The sequence below is a fragment of the Microcaecilia unicolor genome, chromosome 2, assembly GCF_901765095.1.
Source record: "Microcaecilia unicolor chromosome 2, aMicUni1.1, whole genome shotgun sequence".
In the NCBI taxonomy this organism is placed as follows: Eukaryota; Metazoa; Chordata; class Amphibia; order Gymnophiona; family Siphonopidae; genus Microcaecilia; species Microcaecilia unicolor.
In genome coordinates this window covers 111,133,820-111,156,712 of record NC_044032.1, presented here as the reverse complement: position 1 = coordinate 111,156,712, position 22,893 = coordinate 111,133,820, and the positions used below count along the sequence as shown (strand labels likewise).

Sequence of the window (22,893 nt, the reverse complement as noted above, 5' to 3'; positions counted from 1 at the left end):
CATTAACAATCTGTGAATCGCATTTGCTTCCTCCTCTCCACACTCTTTATTATGGGGTAGGCATTTATTTAGAGTTGTATTATGTTGTCATTAATTCCTTCATTGTGCTATTAGCCATTTCCCCGTTTATGTCAAATTTTTAACTGTTTACTCCCCCCCACCGAAGTGCATTTTCCTTCTAAAAACCTGAAACTATTGTATCACAGTAAAAACACAAAGAGGCCCTTGACTAAGCTGTATTAGACAGCCACCATGAGATTTACCAAGTGTTGGACCTGCAGTCTAACGTATGTTAAAACAGCTAGGACAGTAGGAACCCATACTAGCTACTTAAAGCATGAATGAGTAGTGCGTGGGCATGATCAGGGAAGTGTAGAGGAGTGGTTGGCAGTGACAGCCAGCTTACTAGCCATCGTGACTACAGATAGCACAAGCACACTTACCACCATCTCAGGAGGAGGCAGTTAAGTGCAGCTGCCCTATCAACAGTCCTGTAACGCAGCTGCTGTCAGAAGAAATTCCAAGGCAATGTCCCCTTATTGTCCCATCCCCCCTCCTAACACCCCCCACTCAACATCCTCCTGACGCCCACGATCCAATCCAATCCTCATGGCTCAAACGCCACTCCCAGGCATAAGTGCTTCCTCATCAGGGGCCCAGGGGGCTCTACTGGTAGTCCAAAAAGCCCAGGTGGGAGTAGCTCCTATCTGGGACTATGCTGGGATCTAGCATGGCGCGGATGACCTCTAATGACAGTTGGGGGTAGGGAGCGGGAGGCACTCATGCCTGGGGTCTCTGTTTTAGAATTTAGGGGGCAGGGCTTGAGCCATTAGGATAAGATGTCAGGGGAGGCATCCAGGGACATGGTTGTTGGAGGGCTATCGGGGTACTTGGGGAGATCAGATGGGGGGGGGGGGGGGGAAGCAGATGTCAGAGGTAGGGGGTTGTGCTGCTACAGCATTTCTTTAGTTTTTATGTACTTATTTTTTGAATGGGCCCCCACCAAATTACATGTGACAGATAGCAAAGGAGCAGGTGTGCCAGCTGCCACCGCAAAGAACACGGCGCCATGCAGTGAGGGGGGTCATTCTCTCTAGAGCGCCTAAAGTTAGGTGCTGAGATGATGCACGCTAAGTGCAAATTCTGTAGTGCAATTGCACAAGTCCAGAGCTACATTCTTAATTTTAGGCATGAGCACCTATGCCGGCTCAATGGCTATTGTAAATGAGCATGCCAAACTATACACATTTAGGCATCTAACGGTTAGTATTTTATAGCGTGTGTTTAAGTGCAAAGCACTCCCCTGACTTGCCCATGTCCCTCTTTCAGGTCCACACACCCCTTGCAGTTGTGCATTATATATTTTTCATGTGCAATTTGCAGAATCCTGAGTGCTAACACCAATTATACTACTACTACTACTATAAATCATTTCTATAGCGCTACCAGTCGTACGCAGCGCTTTACAACTGAACATGAAGAAAAGACAGTCCCTGCTCAAAAGAGCTTACAATCTAAATCAGGACAGACAGACAGGACCAATAAGGATAAGGGTAGGACAGACAGAAGGACACATAGGGAAAGGGACTATTGAAGAGAGGAAGACAAGATAAAGGTTACGAGCAAGTGACAAGTTAGGAGTCAGAAGCAGCATCAAACAGGTCAGGGTGGAGCTAGACGTAATGGCTCAGGAAGCCCATTCTAGGCATAAGGTGCGGCGAGACAAAAGGAACGGAGTCTGGAGTTAGCAATGGAGGAGAAGGGTGCAATTAGGAGAGATTTGCCTAGTGAACAGAGTTCCTGGGAAGGAGTGTAGGGAGAGATGAGGATGGAGAGGTAGTGAGGGGCTGCAGAGTGAATGCACTTATAAGTCAATAAGAGGAGCTTGAATTTTATACGGAAACAGATAGGGAGCCAGTGAAGTGACTTCAGGAGAGGGCTGATATGGGCATAATGACTTTGGCGAAATATTAGTCATGCAGCAGAATTTTGAACAGATTGAAGAGGAGAGAGGTGGCTGAGTGGAAGAAATGTGAGAAGCAAGTTGCAATAATCTAAGCGAGAAGTGATGAGAGTGTGGATGAGGGTTCTGATAGCGTGTTCAGAAAGGAAAGGGCGAATTTTGGCGATATTATAAAGGAAGAAACGACAGGTTTTAGCAATCTGTTGAATATGTGCAGAGAAGGAGAGGGAGGAGTCGAAGATGACCCCAAGGTTACGAGTAGATGAGACAGGAAGAATGAGCGTGTTGGCAACAGAAATAGAGAATGGGGGAAGGGGAGAGGTTGGTTTAGGTGGGAAGATAAGGAGCTCAGTTTTGGACATATTGAGCTTCAGGTGGCGGTGAGACATCCAGGTAGCAATGTCCGAGAGGCAGGCAGATACCTTGGACTGGATTTCTGCCGAGATTATAGACAATAATTAGTCATCAACACCAATTACATGTGTAATGGTCAGTATTCTATAACTTGTGCATGTGTCTTTGTGTGTTAAGGTTAAAATTGTATGTGTAAGATCATAAAATTAGGGGTAAGTGTTTGTCCTGTGCAGTAAATGCAGGGCAGATGCTGGGTATGCCTCCTGTGTTTACTGCAGTCTTTGCACATAATTCAAAATTTTGCCACACTTTAGTAAAAAGGCCCCAAGTCTTTAAGGGGTCCTTTTACTAAGGTGTGCTGAAAAATGGCCTGCGGTAGTGTAGACGTATGTTTTGGGCCTGCGCAGAATTATTTTTTAGTGCACCTACAAAAAATGTTTTTTTTTTACTACTACTACTTATCATTTCTATAGCGATACTAGACGTATGCAGCGCTGTACACTTAAACATGAAGAGACAGTCCCTGTTTGACAGAGCTTACAATCTAATTAGGACAGACAAACAGGACAAATAAGAGATAAGGGAATATTAAGGTGAGGATGATAAAATAAAATAAGGGTAATGGACGTGCAGCAAAATGAAAATTGCCGCGTTTCCATTTTGGGTCTGAGACCCTACCGCAAGCCATTGACCTAGCAGTAAGGTCTCACGTGGTAACCGGGTGGTAATGGACTATGCGTGTCAAAATCCACTTGGCGTGCGTCAGAAAATAAAAAATATTTTTCAGACACACGTAGTGCAGGCGCGCCAAAATTGAAATTACCGCAAGGGCCACGTGGTAACCGGGAAGTAACTCCAATTTGGTGCGCGTAGACGCCTATGCGGCTTAGTAAAAGGGCCCCTCAATTAATTGGGGGGTGGAGGAGTTTCTTTTTCTAGAGTGTTGAAATAACCAGGTTCTACTGTATATCTATTGCCTGTGCATTCACTTTGCAAGATCTGCTACATAGCAATTTCATTCCAGGAATTCTGTTAACGATTTTTTTGTATGTGCAAATTAACACAAGCAAATGAATATGTTAAATATTTTAGTTCAAGCTTAAAAGAGTAGCACCAGTAAAATCTATTTGTAAATAATTCAGGTGGAATGCAGCACATATAAAATCATTAAGGCCTCTTTTATTGTGTTCATGTTTATTTCATTTCCAGACATAATGCAAGTGTTTAAAATTATTAAAATCTCCTATTTTCACTTCCACGGGGGAGGGGGTGGCATGACTGTGCTGATTCTCCACAGAATCCCATCTAGGCACCATAGGGGTACAGGAAGATCAAACAGGGAGATGCTCAACACTTAAATACAGCTACGCATGCTATCAGAGAGCTGCACATATGCACTCAAACATTGACAAATGGTTTTTCCATATAATCTTTAGGTGCCAGTAAGATAAAGCCCACTATTTCAAACTTTTTCCTACCTTACCAGCTACATTTTGTCAAGGTAAATCATTACCTGCATGAAATTTACCTGAATAAAAAGAGGCAGCGCTGAGGGTGTTCCCGAGGCATGGTTAAGCTTTAGCAGGCCAGCCCTGATAGTCACATAAAATGGCCCTGATAACTCTAGGAAGGCAATTTGACTGACCAGAGTCACCTGGATAAGTTTATCCGGATACACAGGGTGAGGAAAAAAAAAAAAAAGTAACCCACTAGAGTGTTTTTGCCATTTTCTCAGCAACTGCTTTGAATTTCAATGAGAAAATTGTATGTACTTATTTAGTCATTATACTTGCATATTACTATTACACAACATTTAATTATCTTAAGCTATGTTGATTTTACTGACATTTTAGCGTTACAACCAAGCGATTTTTGTGTGTTAAAAATGCTCACACTAAAACACAGTAAAATATCATCATTCAAACCATAACAATTAACTATGTGTCGGAATTTCACAGTAAATGCTCACAGTGTGCACCCCCAGCTTTTACACAGGCCTTCAGTTGATCTGGCACAGTCTTAACAGCCGTTCTTAACAGACTTGTCGATTGGTCCCTGTGACAAGCTGTCCAAAATCATCTGCAGCACTTCCTTGAGTTCGGCTATTGTTTTTTGGGTTTGGGTGAAGCTTCTGAAAGGCCTCCAACATCACTCCCCAGACAAAAGTCTACATCAATCACTGTGATGTCATTAGGTACTGCCATTCCATTGTATGTAGACTTAGAACTTATGGAAATTGCCTTTGTATTAACTGTGCGTTTCATTTTACCCAAAAATGTTTACCAGCTGAAACAAGTTATTAATGTCGGTCTTGGACAGATGATCTGTGTAGAGACTTCCGCATAAATAACTTACAAACAGGAAGATCCACAATACTCAGTTCCTAATTTGGCTCTCTGTCGGAGGACCAAAGATATACCACTGGTTATGCCCTGGGAATCCTTTCCTGAAAGTTACCACTGAAGGTTTATGTGGTTTGTCTATCACAAATGTGCAAGAGAAATGTAAATTTACTATGACCAAGTCTGAACATTTTTCAGACACAACTGTTGCTATTGTAAATAATGTTTGGTTCGTTAGCACACCCTAAAATGAACTGACAGTCACAAGTAATAAGCGAAACATCACCAATTGTTTTCCACTGCCCAGTAATGTTTGTCTGATTGCTGTTCCCAAGTATTCATTTGTTAATATTGATGGAGTTTCTTTGATTTATCTTGAAGCAGATCCCGCATATAGTGAAACTGAAATCCTGGATGCTTTCTGTGGCCATTCCATTGATTTTACCCCAGAACTGAATCAGTTGATCTTTTCAGACTCTCATATAACTGAACTCACTGTTGATAGTACAGACATTCAGGTTACTGACTACAACCGAGATTTTTTCTGTTTTGACTGATGGTCCTCACAACGTTACCACTACTTTTGTTGTTCCCGCTTTCACCATCCTTTGGGCCATCCTGTCCCTGATTTCCTTCATTTTGATGTGAGAAGTGACCATGAAATTGCAAGATTTTGTAGAGATTATTAGTGATTGATCCCTCCACTAAGATCCATTAAATTTTCTTGTCAAGTAATGCACTAACCTAGATGCATGTAGTTTTGTTTGTTTTTTTTAGTTAAGACTTTACTAACACCTTTTGTTCATGTATTCATTTATCTGCTATATATATGATCATTTATGAAATTTTGAACATTATTGAATGATATACTGAAATTATATTTTATATTATTTATTTATTGTATTTGTATCCCACATTTTCCCACCTTTTTGCAGGCTCAATGTGGCTTACAATGTATTGTTCTTGGTGGATAATACAACAGAAATAGACAATTAGTGTTACATAGTGGAGGAGTGGCCTAGTGGTTAGGGTGGTGGACTTTGGTCCTGGGGAACTGAGTTCGATTCCCACTTCAGGCACAGGCAGCTCCTTGTGACTCTGGGCAAGTCACTTAACCATCCATTGCCCCATATAAGCTGCATTGAGCCTGCCATGAGTGGGAAAGCGCGGGGTACAAATGTAACAAAATAAAATAAAGATCGAGCATAACGTGAGAGAAAGTTAAAGAATCTTACAATGTATCGTTCTTAGTGGCTAATAGATCAGGAAGTAGACAGTTAGTGTTGCGAGAGGGTGCATGACATAATAAAGAATTAAACAAGCAGATATCTGATAAGGAACCGTTCCGATTATAGGTAAAGTGGAGATGTATTACATTTACACTTGTTGGTCTTTGTAGTATGCCTTATTGAAGAGGTGGGTCTTCAGAGATTTACAAAAGTTGGTTAGCTCATAAATAGTTTTTAAGTTGCGTGGCAGTGCGTTCCATAACTGTGTACTCAGGTAAGACAAGTTTGACGCATTAGTTAGTTTATATTTTAGGCCTTTGCAACTGGGGAAGTGAAGATTAAGGAACGTGCAGGATGATCTTTTAGCCTTCCTGGGTGGCAAGTCTATCAGGTCTGACATGTAGGCTGGTGCATCTCCGTGAATGACTTTATGGACTAGGGAACATATCTTGAATGTGATGCATTCTTTAAATGGAAGCCAGTGTTGCTTTTCCCTTAGGGGTTTAGCGCTTTCATATTTTGTTTTTCCGAATATGAGTCTGGCTGTTATGATTTTAGTTATTATCACTAATGCTTATGTTATGCATGCTTGAGTTTGCTTTAGTATATCCATTTAACTTTCATTAGTGTTCAGATGTATATGCATCTATTTTGTGTTAACCATGCTCCTGGTTCTAACCTGTCTAGTTGTATTGTTAGATAGGTTGAAGATGGAATAGACTCCATTGTAGTTATTCTAGTCTGCCAAAGGCTGTGTTAGCTCTCATGGGTATGGTTTATTAGCCAAATATATTTGACTTTTAGTACAACAGAAAAAAAATTATATATATATATATATATATATATATATATATATATATATATATATATATATATATATTCCCACTTTGACATATTTCTTCATTGGGTTATACCAATGTGAAACGAAATCTATCTGGTGTTCTGCAGTTCTATTCCCTAGACACATGTAACCAGAGAACTACTTTGCTGGTGAATTTCTGTCTCAGGGAGAGTATTACTAGGTTCCGTGATTGTCTGTTCTAAGCACTTTTCACCACAGTACCCCCCCCCCCCTTTTTTTCCAAATAATGCAATCACTGAGTGGTCACACTAAAAAGTCTATAACTACACTGTATTTAAAGATAATTTAATTCCACTTGGCAAACATAGAAAGTAACATAGCTGTAAAATTTCACACTGAAATTCCAAGCAGTTGCTGAGAAACAGCAAAAAAACCTCTAGGGGGTTACATTTTTTGCCTCACCCTGTATTCAGCACCACATTTATCTGAATCAGTTCCACTGAATATGTGATAAAGCTACCTATATAACTTATTAACCGCTTGGTTGGGTTTTGAACATTCACCTACTATGTTCTTTAAATCCTTATGATACAAAGTATAAATACAACTAAAGAGACAGCTTTTAAAAGAAAGGGTGGTCATAACAACTTTTGTTTTACTACTACTACTAACAACTTTTGTTTTACTACTACTACTACTTATCATTTCTATAGCGTTACAAGGCATACGCAGCGCTGTACACCATACACAAACAAGACAGTCCCTGCTCAAAGAGCTTACAATCTAGATAAGACAGGTAGACAGACAGAACAACAAAGGGTAAGGGAAAGGGAATAAAGAGGAGGATAAAAGGACAGGGCAAGTGAGTAGTGGTTAGGAGTCAAAAGCAGTGGTAAAGAGGTGGGCTTTAAGTTTCGACTTGAAAACGGCCAAAGACGGGGCTAGACAAATAGGCTCGGGAAGCCTATTCCAGGCGTGAGGTGCAGCAAGATAAAAGGAACGGAGTCTGGGATTAGCAGTAGAGAAGGGGACAGATAAGAGAGATTTATCTACAGAATGGCATACCCGGGGGTGGGGGGTGTAGGGAGAGACAAGAGTGGAGAGGTACTGGGGAGCGGCAGAGTGAATGCACTTATAGGTCAATAAGAGAAGTTTGAATTGAATACGGAAATGGATAGGGAGCCAGTGGAGTGATTTAAGGAGAGGGCTAATGTGAGCATAGTGACTTTGGAAGAAAATGAGTCGCGCAGCAGAGTTTTGGACTGATTGAAGAGGAGAGAGATGGCTAAGAGGGAGGCCGGTGAGAAGCAGGTTGCAATAATCAAGACGGGAGGTGATAAGAGTATGGATAAGGGTGTGGATAAGGGTTTTACCAAAACAATGTACACATTGAAGAGTAAAATATGTTACAGCAAAACAGAAAAGATTAAAAGGATTAAAAGGAGAAAAAATAATATGGAGATGATGGAACTCTTTAAATTTATGAATTAGTGGGTCTATTTATATACCCGTGAAGCACAGTAATACATGTTATTTACTGCGGACCCTGTCATTTGCAATGGGGGTTAATCATTGAAAGTGCACATCACAGCTTGATAAACAGATCTCTAAGAATTGAGTAAAAAAATAGTTTTCCTAAGTGTTAAAATGATTTAGAGGGGTGGTGTATACTCTGATTTAGCTGAAGCATAATCCTTAGTAACAGAATGAGGCAGCACAAAAGATGTTCTTTCCTTCTTGAGCTGTTCATTATAATTTAATTTACTCAGATCATATGGGATTGTTCTATATTTGATTTCTAGCATGTCTGAATAGTTGTCAAGTAATTGAAGCTGATGGTTTTTGTTTTTTTTTTTAGTTTGACAAGGCTACTTTCTTTTTTTTGCATACATGCAAATTTGAGACAAAGTCCTAACTTACAAAAACAATTGTGCATAAAATTTTGTGACACCTTCAAAAATATGGTCTTTCAAAAGAATTCAGTTCCGTTTAGTGCTACTTACCACTAATAACCTGTCCAAAGAGCTCCTCTGGTGTATCCCCAAAGAATGGCACACACCCAACCAGAAATTCATAAAGGATGATCCCCATGGCCCACCAGTCCACCGGTTTGCCATAACCTTGCCTCAGAATTACTTCTGGTGCTATGTATTCAGGGGTACCACAGACCTGAAAAAGTAAAAACATAAAACCGCTAATCTGGTTACAAAATTCTGTTAAAATGAGCAACTTAAGTATCATTGCCATGTTTAAAATTAAGATTGTGAGCCCATTATAGACACTGCCTGCACTTGGTAATGAAATTGTAAACCGCTTAAGGTCTAGGCAGTATATAAATAAAAACAGAATCTCCCTGCTTTAATTTACAGAGCTGTCCACTGTACTTGTATGTAACTTAGAGCTTGGATTTGTAAAGGCAAAATCAATCTAAAAATCCAAATCTACTGAGACATGACAGAAAGCCCTGGGGGGGGGGGGGGGGTTTAGAAGATTCACAAAGATGTCTGAGGCAGCTACAGTTCAATCCACAGGGCATCACAAAACTCTGCTGTTTTACAGCATGTGAGGGGCAACCTACACTCTTCGGCATACAGTGATCACTTCCATACAAAGCATTTGGTTGACCAATATCACCACCTCAACAATGGGTCTCTGCTTTTTTTTTTTTTTTTGGGGGGGGGGGGATTGGGGTTAGAGAGCATATTACCCCACTTTATTTGCAGTATCATTGACTATCAATAGAATATAGAGCCTTATATAAATATTTGGTTCTGTTTCATAAGGCTTTAAGGGGGTCTTTTACAAAGCCACGCTAGCGTTTTTAGTTCGCAGTAAAAATCAGCTGCTGGTATACGCTGAGAGGCCCATTATATTCCTATGGGTGTGTCAGCATTTACTGGCAGCTGATTTTTACCGCTGCTTTGTAAAAGACCTCCTAAATGAAGGCATTGTATTTGGCATTGATGTTTAATACGATATATGTCGGGGAGATGTTTGAGATCTTGGGCATCTTCTTTGTTGGCCCTCCCTAATACTTCAAATGCCCGATTGACAGTAACTAGGGGCCGTGCCTTTTTTTTTGGTGTGGTCCCTTATAGAACCAGCTTCCAAGTTGGTCGCGGGAGGAAAACACCCTCCAATGTTTTAAAGCGTGTTTGAAAGTGTATTTTTTTCAGATGGCATTTGGATAGTCTTGAAGTGGATGCCTCGGGAATCTTCAGGGATTTAAGCATATTATTTTTATATTTTATGGGGGGGGGGGAGGCTGGTGTGTCTCTTGAATGAATGTGCCTTTTCTATTATTATTGGTGTTCCTTTCTTAATTTATTTTATTGTAAACCACTTTGATGGATACAAAAGGTTGAATATCAAGTTTCTTATATTATTAAACTATATTATCTTCCACACTCTTATAAAAATTGTGCAACTAGAATAATGCCGGGGGAGGGGAGATTCAATGTCACACAACTCCATATCACACAGTAAATCTCTGCTGCCATGCTAATGGTTTATCAGCTAAAAATACACAAACAAATCCTTGTGTACTACATTTAAGACACATTTACCTTAAGTAAGTTTTACAGTGAACAGATTGTGGGCAAATGGTAATGAGGCATGCATTAAAGGAAATGGGCCATAGCTAGAATTTTAGCACCCTTGATTGTACAATGCATCATGACTTCCAAAACTACTCTGCGGAGACTTCTGCATTCCTTCATAATAACAGTTTTCCATTCATCTTTTTCACTGTCTCTCCTGCAAACAATTAGATCGTTCATCTTACTAATAGACTATAATGCTGGGGAGACTGGGAATTGGAAACCATCTGTAATGCCCCAGGAAAGGTGCTTGCTTACGCACCAATGGTTTCCATATTCATTCCTTGAGATCCACAGACAGGTCTAGTGTTTCAAGATAATCAAATAGGCACATTAACCTAGCTCTTTTGTCAAATGTAGAATATGAATATTTATTGTGGATATCCTGAAAACCAGACCTGGGGAATCACTGACGGAGAGTTATACTAGCCAAAATGAAAAATACACAAACTTAAACAGGACAGATGCATAGTCCTCTTAGTTTCCCATCATATAACTGTCATGGGCAAAGGATTGATTCTTTGTGCTCACAAATCAAGAGTATTAAAAGAAATATGAAAAACTACAAACATTTAGAACTAAGTAAAAATGAACAACAATTATAAAGAGTTTTATCTCAAACTTTTGGTTCTGATGAAGAAGGGTGTACAAAAACTTATCCAGGGAAGTTAAATCCCTATCAAACAGAAAGGCCCATTTTGCATAAGTTACAGAAGTCAGGATGTTCACAGTTCTGCTGGTATTTTACAGAAGACTGCTAAACACTAAGAATTCTATAAAATATATAAGATGCCAGCAAATCCATTTGTAAATGCCAACAATTTTGAAAGGCTATATATGAAAACAGCAAGTGGCACCATGAAGCAACTTATATGTATACATAGGAAAGGCTATTTTGCAACTCCATGCATAAGTGCTAGCACTTAATCCGGAATGTCCCCCAGTCTCAGATAACTGCATGTATAAAAGGCAACAATTAAAGTTTGAAGCCACTAGAGAATGTTTTTTTTTTTTACATTTGAGGCAGAAATAAAAAACTGAAGATTAAGGAGATTTAGAGGCTCATTTTTCAAAGCGCACACACTTACAAAGTTACATAGGTTACTATGGGGCTCATTTTCAAAAGAGAAAAGTGTCCAAAAAGTGGTATAAATCTGCATTTGGACATTTCTCTCACTAAAATGTCCCAACTGGTATTTTCAAAACCAATTTTTAGATGTTTTTTTCTATGAAGTCCATCAGAAGTGTGTTCAAATCACAAGGGGGCATGTCAGGGGTATGTCAGGGGTGTGCCAGGGGCGGGATCTGGGTGTTTTTCTGCCATAATGGAACAAAACAAAAACATCCAGGGCTATAAGTTGAATATTTGGTCTAGACTTGTTTTATTAATAAATAAGCCACACAAAAGTGCCCTAAATGACCAGATGACCACTGAATGGAATCAGGGATGACTCTCCTTATTCCCCCAGTGGTCACTAATCCCCTCCCACCTCCCAAAAATGTGATGAAAAACATTGCTTACCAGCCTCTAAGCCAACCTCAGATGTAATACTCAGGTCCATTAGAGCAGCATGCAGATCCCTGGAGTAGTCTAGTGGTGAGTGCAGTGCACTGCAAACAGGTGGACCCAGGCCCATACCCCCCCCCCCCCCACTATACTTGTGGTGGAAACTGTGAGCCCTCCAAAACTCACCAGAAACCAAGTGTACCCACATAAAGTGCCCCCTTCACCCATAAGGGCTATTGTAGTGGTGTACAGTTGGGGGTAGTGGGTTTTGGGGGGCTCCGCAGACAAAATAATGGAGCAATGGTGAGATTTGTACCCGGGAGCATTTATATGAAGTCTACTGCAGTGCCTCCTAGGGTGCCCCACTGGTCTCCTGGGATGTCTGTGTAGCCAGTCTACTAAGAATGATGGCTCCTCCTATATCCCAATGGCTTGATTTTGTGCATTTTTCACTTGGACTTTTTTTTTCAAAAATGGGCCAAAAAGATAAATGCACAGAGCACACTAACATCTAGCAAATAGCCATTTTTTTTGGGGGGGGGGGGGGGGGGGGGAAAGAAGAAGATGTTTTTCTGCTTTGAAAATGGCTATATTCCTCACCTGAATTTTGGACATTTTTAGCAAAACGTCCAAAATTGGACTTAGACGTCCATATCGAAAGTGCCTCTCCACGTAACTTTTAAGTCTATATGCTTTGAAAATGAGCCCCCTATTACTTTAATCCTTTGTGTAAAGCCTTGGCCAAAATGAGAATTTTTAAAATTCTATGCACTTCTCTAAATTGCCACAGAACTCAAAAAGGAAATTTGTTTCTATATTTGTATATTCCCATTATACGATGAGAAATACATGTATAAATTTGAAACCCCCACACCCAACAAACCATGTCAAAATCATATCCCCTCGAGTCTCCTCATTCCAACCATTTCAACATATAGATAGCAGCTTTCTGAAATCTCTATTTACACTTGTAACTATATGTAAATACTGCTGTTTATATGTAGAGATGCTTTTAAAAAGATCTGAATGTAACTTTTATAAAGTGGAAATAGCTGTTGTAAGACTAAATATCCCTAGATGTTTGGACAGTTAGAAAGCTCAGGAAATTTTCCTGACTTGAGGCATAAAAATTAAATGAAGAGTACAAAACTTTGGTACAGCAGGGCAACAGTTGAGAGAGACATATTTGCATCCAATTGGTCTCTCTATTATTAATAGTCAAGTGTGCCATGCTGGGCAACATGTTACTACAGTTTGGGGCCCAAGGAAGCTCCAGAAACATTAAACAACTGAAAGTGAGCTCATGGGAATGTTGGAAGTTGTAGTCCCTGGAGGTGACAGAACAGGAATTTATGTAGGAAACATGCAGTCTGGGAGATGTAATAAGAAAGCAGCAAGGGCTCAAAGCATAAGCAAAGTTAACTAAGCACCTGGGGCCAATTAACGCTGTCTGCTGGTTAATGGAAGAAAAGCCTAAACTGTTTGCGGAGAAGACAACAGGCAGGAAGGAGGATTGTCCAATGGGCCGATGCTCAAAACTCCTGCGGTAAGCCAGCAGCAATAAAACCATACCACTGGAACAGTGCAGAAACCTAACTCACCAATGCTCAAAGGAAATGGTATTCAAATTATATACATGCTGTAAAAGCAAAAGCAAGGGGGGGGGGGGGGGGGGAACGTGCTTGGTGCATACAAAGAAGAGTTTTGCAGTAAGCTGAGCTCCTGCGAGCATGTGCCTGGCAATCCTAAAACTGAAGCACACATTAGCATTTGTTTTCTGTGCCTTTAAATATAAGCATTTCAATTTTTTTTTTTTTTTACTTGGAAGGCATATATTTAAACGCAGGAAACAGGCGCCAATGTGCGCTTTCACTTTTGGATTTGTTCTGACTTGCACACATTCATCTCTCACTACCAGCGCTTAGGGGCATGCATAGGCTTCCTTCTGCTTCTAAATTATATAAAACCTGGCAGATTTTAAAGAAAAAATCATGAGAAATCCTCTCTTCAAACAACCTAACACAGTGGTTTTCAATCCAGTCCTCGGGGCACTTCCAAGTCAGTCAGGGTTTTCAGGATATCTTCATTGAATTCAGTGGAGATATCGTGAAAATCCCAAATGGCTGGGTATGCCCCGAGGACTGGGTTGAAAACCTCTGCCATAATACCTGCTCTGAGCTGGCATTATTTTTTCAGTGGTAAGACAGCTTTGTTTTGTGCGCTGTCCTCTGAGCATTGGGAGAGAACAGGAAATTACTTTATTAACATCCGTTTGACTACATCAGGGGCGTAGCTACGTGGGGCCACAGGGGCATGGGCCCCCGTAGATTTGGCCCTGGCCCTCCCGCCACCAACCCCTTCGACACCCCCTCCTGCCGCCAACCCTCCCGATGCCAACGTCAGACTCACAGAAACAGAAGCCTTGCAGATCAGTAATGCGGCTGCGCCGGAGAAGAGGGCTTCGGCTGGCGGGGGTTGGGGACTCCCGCCAGCAAAGGTACCCGATGGCGGGGGAGGGCTGGTGGCGGGAAGGGGGTGTCGAAAGGGTTGGCACTGGGGGGGGGGGGGGAATCAAAGGCAGTGGTGGTGGTGGCGGCCAAAAATGGCGGGGGGGGGGGGGGTGTCTAAAATATGCCCCCTCTCCTCGGGCTCTGGACCCCCCCTCCCGCCGAAGTCTGGCTACGCCCTTGGACTACATTAGCATGTTATTTGCGCTAATATTTGGTGCACATGTGGTCTCCCATGCTACAGCCTCTGAGCATTCTGTGCTCACTAATGCAGGTGCTAGTCTGGCGCTAATCGCCTCTAGCGCCCGTGTTTGGTTCTGAGCATTGGGCAACAAGTGAGGCAAAGCTGAAAAGCCATACCATGGGTTCAGAAAGGAAATGGGCAGACAAGGAAACTGTGATTTTGCTATAGAAGGAAACTGAGTTTCCAGCTTAAACCATATAGGCTATAGTCTGGACCATGGGGATTCTAAGGAATAATAATGTTTATAGTCATTTGGACTGTGCAAGGGGCTGTATTGGCAGTTATAAGAACCTCAAAGATAAATATTTATTTGTTACATTTGTATCTCACATTTTCCCACCTCTTTGCAGGCTCAATGTGGCTTACATATTACCATTAACGGCTTTAACTGATTCCGGTCTGAACAAATACATGGTATGAATGAATGAATACAGTGTTATTGTGGTGGAATGAGGTACATATAAGTTGTAATAAAAGCATTATATCAGTGTCTCGCCTCATCCATGAAAAGAGAATTACTGCTGGCCACAGTATAAGACAGCTATTCTGAAAATAGGTCCTATATATGGCCTTCAAAATCTACAGCAGAATACTCGAAGTAAATGCTGTTCAAAATAATACAAAGTCTAATAGATCTTACCACAAAATAGCCTACATAATAAAACCTAGACGGTCTGATAGTAGGATTAGTTTCATGTAGTTGTTGCTGCGTCCTTAAATTTAAATGGTTATTTTGGGATCTGAAATGTTTTATGGGGCATACTTATTTTCTAATAGTATCCTTATGTTCCATTAAAGCCAAAAAGATTGTGTGAACAAAATGCAAAACCAGGATAATTTTCCAAGCCACTTAATTCAATGATTTATGAATGGAGATAGCTTGTTATATAAAACTGTCTGGAGTATGTATTTAATACCATATACCCTAAGAATCTGTAAATGGGGCTTCAAAATTGCACTCCCAATTTGAGCAATGAGCCAATTAGCACTAATAATCGGGCACTAACAATCAATTATTGGCATTAACTGGCAATAATTTGGATTGCACGCATCTTGCTAAGCATTATTCTATAAAGATGCACGCACAAATGTTTTAGCTCGTAACTGAAAAGGGGGTGTGGCCATGGGAGGGTCAGGCGCATTCACTGAAGATTATAGAATTATTCACAGTATTATAGAATTCAGGGGATCCACACCTAATTTATGTGCCAGGATTTACACTAGGTTTCAGCTGGTATAAATTCTTGAACCCAAAGTTGGGTGCAGATCCTGGCACTATTCTATAAACAGTGCCCGACTTGGAGCGCCGTTTACAGAATAACTCATTTTTTTTCAGTGTGGGCGCCATTTACTGAACCTAGTCCATACTGTACACTTTATGTCTGTAGCAAGTGAAGGTGTTCCCAGAACTGGGGTTGGATTTAGACCTGCATGCATTATTCTTGATTTTCCAAAGTACACACACATTTTCTGAAAAACGTTTCTGTGTATCAAATACCAGTTGTCACAAATAGGGGCAATAATTTTCTGTTGGAAAGTACTTGTGCCTTTTGAGAACTTGTGTAACTTATGTGTGAACTATGTAGAAGCACAACTTAGGTGGGCTGTTAAAAATTCATCCTTAAAATGATTAGAAGATTTCTTCACTCTATTTCCCACTGAAATATAATGCAGTTTTTCTTCACGTCTTGAATTATTTACAGGGTGGCAATGAAAGAAATGAACCAAGCTTGCCTGCTTATCCAGAAATTCACGTGCATCTTTTTCAATGTGGCCCTCATAGAGATTGGTTGTCATGCTCATTAGACCCACTTTCGAAAGCCCAAAGTCTGTCAGTTTTATATGTCCCATGGATGTCACCAACAAGCTGCAAATAAAAAAAAGATAATTTTGTAAAGGGAGACTAGGCCATAAAACGCACTTAAGTAAAAATAAATGTATATTTTAATACTTAAGTAAAAAGTAAAGTGAAGAACACATTAAATAATTTACTGAAGTAAAAGTAAAAAAAGTAATTGCCTAATATAATACTTTTGGAGCAAAAAGTAAATGTAACACAACTACAATGAATGCAACTAGTGTTAATGTTTTAGCCCAACAAATTTATTGATCTAAAACTGAATCCACTTTGCTTTTAGTAAAACTACATTTTTGAAAATGAGTCACTCATGTGAGTGTGAATGAGTCATTAATCTGGCAGAGCTAAAAAGGTTCAACAACTGCACTAGCAGAAAGTGGATTGTTCAGTCTGATAAAAAGTTCCTTCAAATCAGGTCAGGTTACAATATTACTAATGTCTTTTGACTGGATCTGCAGGTTACGATCAAGAGAATCTCTGAAACACTTGAATTCTATATAGCAAAGAGTATTTTAACACCATTATTATCATTATCATCGGCATTAGAAGTGGTGCTGTCTAATTCATCGCTTGCATCTTCATCTTTGTTATCATCGTCAGGCTAACACCTCCTTGAGTGAGGACTGAGAACTCCTATGTATTTATGGTGGTTGCTAGTCCCTGGTCTTTTTGGATTATGATTTTTTCCAGGAAACTGGTGTAATAAATGTGGACTTTTGTCAGTATATGGGAAGTGAGCATCGGCTGAAGATATTCATCAGATTTTTCCACTTGCTGGTGTCTACATTTGAGTGAAGGAACTGGGTTTTTTCTAATTGGAACTTTGTTCTAACCATCTCTGGTGGAGTTTTTTCTGTCTTGGACTATTTAATGAGCTCCTTTGGGGCAACTGAGATGGGTTATTACTAATTGGGTGGTATGTTCTATTAAACTTGATTTAACTAGTTTAGAATAGGTAGGCAGATATTTTACCTATCTATTTAGTTTTCAGGATTTTGTTGTACTCAAAAGGATTTTTAATTGAATATATACACACACATGGTAGAGACAAATGTCTGTTCACCAAGAATTGCTACAAGCTTAAGTTTCATCTCTGGATTAAAAGGACCCAAACTCAACACTGTTTTGTTTGCCTGGAGACCAGTAACCAGTTCAAGAAACACAGGCAACTTCACTTTCTTATAGGCTATATTCACGGAACAGCAAAATTTAAGATGAGATTCCACCGTTTGCGTGATGAGGTTTGCAATAACAAAATCCTGTTCCCAGTTTTGCTGTTTCATTTGGTTTACTGAGGAATTGTCATTTACATCTCCCTTCCGCATTTACTTTTTACTTTTAACTGCAAGCATCAGATGTAACTGAGTAAAAGTAGAAAACATTGGTGAAATTATTACTTTAGTAAAAGTAACATATGTTATCCTGTACTTCTTTACAAGTAAAACTAACAAAACATTTACTTAAGTACAGTAACTAGCTACCAGTGGCGTTCCTAGCTTGGATTGCACCCTGGGCGGATCGCCGATGCGCCCCCCCCCCCCCCGGAAGTAACCTGTTCCGGGGCAGAGGGAGCTGCAGCGAACGAGCGAAGTTAGCGAAGTTGGAGCCCACAGGCACGCGCCGCAGCACCCCCCAGCGGCGTGCACCCGGGGCGGATTGCCCCCACCGCCTCCCCTTGGTACGCCACTGCTAGCTACTAGACAACACTGCTGAGTACCCAGTAAACAAATATATGTATGGTGCCATATACATCAGAGGAAGCCGTTTTACAACACAGAATGTGAACAAAAAAAAAGGGGAGAGTGGCATAGCTTGGGGGATTGAACATGCAAGTGGCTCTAATTACACACATTAACTATGATCTTGCTACTTACATATCTAAGTGGTAGATTTTGGAAACATAAACAGAGATCTGATTAAAGAGTTGTTCTTCAAAGCTCTATGTTTTGGCAACCCAATATGATTTTTTAACAACAGTGAGGTAAGCGCATCCCCTCCCTCAAGGTCTCCCCTCAAGACCAGATCCAAAGGAGTCATAAGCAAAGAGTAATGTGTGATTTAAAGCAGGTATAAATGTCAGTGGGGGAAACTTTAGAACACAGGTTTTCAACCCAGTTCTCAGGGCACACTCAGGGTTTTCGGGATATCCCTATTGAATTCAATGGGGATATCTTGAAAATCCTGACTGGTTAGGTGTGCTCTGAGAATTGGGTTGAAAACCCCTGCTTTAGAGGATATATTCATATTGTCATTCTAAAATGTGGAATATACAGTGGGGGAAATAAGTATTTGATCCCTTGCTGATTTTGTAAGTTTGCCCACTGACAAAGACATGAGCAGCCCATAATTGAAGGGTAGGTTATTGGTAACAGTGAGAGATAGCACATCACAAATTAAATCCGGAAAATCACATTGTGGAAAGTATATGAATTTATTTGCATTCTGCAGAGGGAAATAAGTATTTGATCCCCCACCAACCAGTAAGAGATCTGGCCCCTACAGACCAGGTAGATGCTCCAAATCAACTCGTTACCTGCATGACAGACAGCTGTCGGCAATGGTCACCTGTATGAAAGACACCTGTCCACAGACTCAGTGAATCAGTCAGACTCTAACCTCTACAAAATGGCCAAGAGCAAGGAGCTGTCTAAGGATGTCAGGGACAAGATCATACACCTGCACAAGGCTGGAATGGGCTACAAAACCATCAGTAAGACGCTGGGCGAGAAGGAGACAACTGTTGGTGCCATAGTAAGAAAATGGAAGAAGTACAAAATGACTGTCAATCGACAAAGATCTGGGGCTCCACGCAAATCTCACCTTGTGGGGTATCCTTGATCATGAGGAAGGTTAGAAATCAGCCTACAACTACAAGGGGGGAACTTGTCAATGATCTCAAGGCAGCTGGGACCACTGTCACCACGAAAACCATTGGTAACACATTACGACATAACGGATTGCAATCCTGCAGTGCCCGCAAGGTCCCCCTGCTCCGGAAGGCACATGTGACGGCCCGTCTGAAGTTTGCCAGTGAACACCTGGATGATGCCGAGAGTGATTGGGAGAAGGTGCTGTGGTCAGATGAGACAAAAATTGAGCTCTTTGGCATGAACTCAACTCGCCGTGTTTGGAGGAAGAGAAATGCTGCCTATGACCCAAAGAACACCGTCCCCACTGTCAAGCATGGAGGTGGAAATGTTATTTGGGGGTGTTTCTCTGCTAAGGGCACAGGACTACTTCACCGCATCAATGGGAGAATGGATGGGGCCATGTACCGTACAATTCTGAGTGACAACCTCCTTCCCTCCGCCAGGGCCTTAAAATGGGTCGTGGCTGGGTCTTCCAGCACGACAATGACCCAAAACATACAGCCAAGGCAACAAAGGAGTGGCTCAGGAAGAAGCACATTAGGGTCATGGAGTGGCCTAGCCAGTCACCAGACCTTAATCCCATTGAAAACTTATGGAGGGAGCTGAAGCTGCGAGTTGCCAAGAGACAGCCCAGAACTCTTAATGATTTAGAGATGATCTGCAAAGAGGAGTGGACCAAAATTCCTCCTGACATGTGTGCAAACCTCATCATCAACTACAGAAGACGTCTGACCGCTGTGCTTGCCAACAAGGGTTTTGCCACCAAGTATTAGGTCTTGTTTGCCAGAGGGATTAAATACTTATTTCCCTCTGCAGAATGCAAATAAATTCATATACTTTCCACAATGTGATTTTCTGGATTTAATTTGTGATGTGCTATCTCTCACTGTTACCAATAACCTACCCTTCAATTATGGGCTGCTCATGTCTTTGTCAGTGGGCAAACTTACAAAATCAGCAAGGGATCAAATACTTATTTCCCCCACTGTAGGTATATCTTGAAGGTCCACTCAATCTACGCCCAGAATATCGCCTTCAAATCTCTTGTTCACTCTTTCCACAGTATAAGGACTAGGGGGAATGCAATGAAGTTAGAAAAAACTGGAGAAAATATTTCTTCACTCAATATTTAATAAGTTCTGAAATTTGTTGCCAGAGAATATGGTAAAATTGGTTAGTACAGCAGGGTTTAAAACAAGTTTCTAAACGAAATTCCATAAATCATTATTAAGTTGGACTTGGGAACATCCACTTTGAGATTCCCAGGTACTTGTGATCTGGATTGGCCACTGCAAGAAACAGGATACCGGGCTTCATAGACCTTTAGTCTGTCTGTATTTGAGTACTGTGGACCGCTGGTATGAAGAAATAAAAATACCAATTTACACATATAAATGTGCTTTTTTACATGTGTAAGTGGTGCCAAACTACTAAAAACACTTTCAAAATATTTCTTCATGGCACATTACAGAACATTAGAAAATGTTTTATTTCAGCTCGTCTGTTCTCCTTATTTAAAAGGCTAGTCCAGTAATGCAGATAGCAAGTGCTGTGTACTGCCTTACAGGAGATCCAGATTCAGTTCCTGCACTGGACCTTCCACTCACTGGGTCAGTTGTGGTATATGGATGCTGTAGACAGTGGCGTATTTAAACTAGATGTACCTGTTGCATATGCACCCCCCTGTCAGACCTGGTCCCCACCTTAAAATCCTCTCTGCTGCATTCTTCACCCGGGCAGTGGCAGCAGTATTCATAGGCTGCCTGTGGCCTGCACCGGGACTTCCTCCCTGAACCGTCTCGCCCCTTCTGATGCAACTTCCTGTTTTGTGAAGGGCGAAACAGTTCAGGGAGGAAGTCCTGGTGCAGGTCGCAGGCAGCCTATGAGTGCTGCTGTCTGGGTGAAGACTGCAGCAGAGAGGATTTTAATGATTTTAATGTATGGGGGGGAAGGGGAGTGGGTGACGGTACATGGAGGAGATGCCTAGGACTCCCCCCCCCCGCACCACCACCCACCTAGACTCCTAAATGTGTTGGGGAAGAGAAGGGTAATAGAAAATATGGGAAAAAAAGCCCTTAGGTAGTTCTGAATGAAAATTTGTTACTCCGGGTCTCACACCTAGATTTGAGCAGTGGCGTAGCTAAGTGGGGCCATGGGGGCCTGGGCCCCCATAGATTTGGCCCTGGGCCCCCCTGCCGATGACCCCCCCCCCCCCCCCCCCCCCCATCGGCTACCTTTGCTGGCAGGGGACCACAATCCCCACCAGCCGAGGTCTTCTTCTTCCCATGAAGGCTTTGTTCTGTTTCTGATGTCCTGCACGTGCAGGACGTCAGAAACAGAATAAAGCCTTCGCGGGAAGAAGAGGACCTTGGCTGGTGGGGATTGGGGTCCCCGCCAGCAAAGGTAGCCCACGGCAAGGCTTCGTTCTGTTCTGTGAGTCTGACGTCTGCACGTACAACGTGCAGGACGTCAGAAACAGAACGAAGCCTTCGCTGGAAGAAGAGGACCTCGGATGGCGGGGACTGGGGGTCTCCCGCCAGCAAAGGTAGCCCACAGCGGTGGCGGGAGGGGGGTCAAGAGGGTCGTTGGAAGGGGTCATCAAAGTTGGTGGCGGCTGCAGTGGGGAGGTCAGGGGGGTGTCAGCAATGGCGGGGGGAGGGGGTGTCAGCAGTGCCGGGGAGGGGGCTAAAATGTGCCCCCTCACCTCGGGCTCTGGATCCCCCCTCCCGCCGAAGTCTGGCTACGCTCCTGGATTTGAGTGAGCTGGATGTGTGTGTGGGGGGGGGGGGGGGGACTGGTGGAATTTGCCCAGGGGGGGAAAAAATCATTTTAGGACTCTGAAAAACACAAAGCTCTTTTACTATGCATAAACTGTGCCATCTTGCTCATTCAGTGATCACAGAAACCAACAAATTATTTCTTATTAAAGCAAGCATTCCAGTTGAATAGTTCAACCATTATGCAAGAGTTCAGAACAGGCTGACATAAATAACAAATGCCTGCCATTTAAGAGCCTGACTGCTTTTCACAATTTAAAAATGCAGCTAAATTTGACAGCCTAGGTTTTGAGGCTAAGGCCTACGTTGCACACATACTCAAGTCCATGACTACACAGTGGGATAAAATCTTGGTGTAGCCAAGTAGCAGAAAAGACAGAATTGTGATAAACAGCCAGTTGGCAATGTGATAGTTAAAAGTCTGCTTAAACTGCAACTCTATGGACATTGAGGATTCCCCCAGTGTAGGCCTGAACTTCAGTTCAGTTGGGCCTTATACATACTTGTCTGGCTTTAAATCCCTGTGTACTATTCCATAATTATGGAGATCCTCCAGGGCAAGAACTGTCTCAGCAAAGTACATCCGCGCCATGTCTACAGGTAAAGGCCCCATGTTCTTCAGCAAGGCAGCACAGTCTCCACCTAGGATGGAAAACAATCAAAAATAAAGATCATTACTGAGGCCATGGTCTTATACTGATTAATACAACAAAAGCATGTCTCTCTCAAATTTGGGGACTGGGATGAGTTTTGATAGAGTGTGATTTTTTTTGCTGTTATTGGATTTCAATCATTGATGATATTTTCAAAGTGTACAACTTCAGCAAATAAAACAGCAAAT

The 22,893-nt window shown here is 41.7% G+C and overlaps 1 protein-coding gene across 3 annotated transcripts in view; it reads right to left on the bottom strand.

The window, feature by feature from the left end:
* The window catches only part of MAST4 (microtubule associated serine/threonine kinase family member 4), a 905,366-nt gene that overhangs the window by 46,190 nt on the left and 836,283 nt on the right, over window positions 1-22,893 (bottom strand). For all 3 annotated transcript variants that reach the window (XM_030193210.1, XM_030193211.1, XM_030193212.1), the window contains 3 exons: window positions 22,556-22,694; window positions 16,282-16,414; window positions 8,694-8,859 (listed from right to left, as the gene is read on the bottom strand). In XM_030193210.1, coding sequence (XP_030049070.1) covers window positions 8,694-8,859; window positions 16,282-16,414; window positions 22,556-22,694 — 438 coding nt within the window. The remainder of the gene's footprint in view (window positions 1-8,693; window positions 8,860-16,281; window positions 16,415-22,555; window positions 22,695-22,893) is intronic.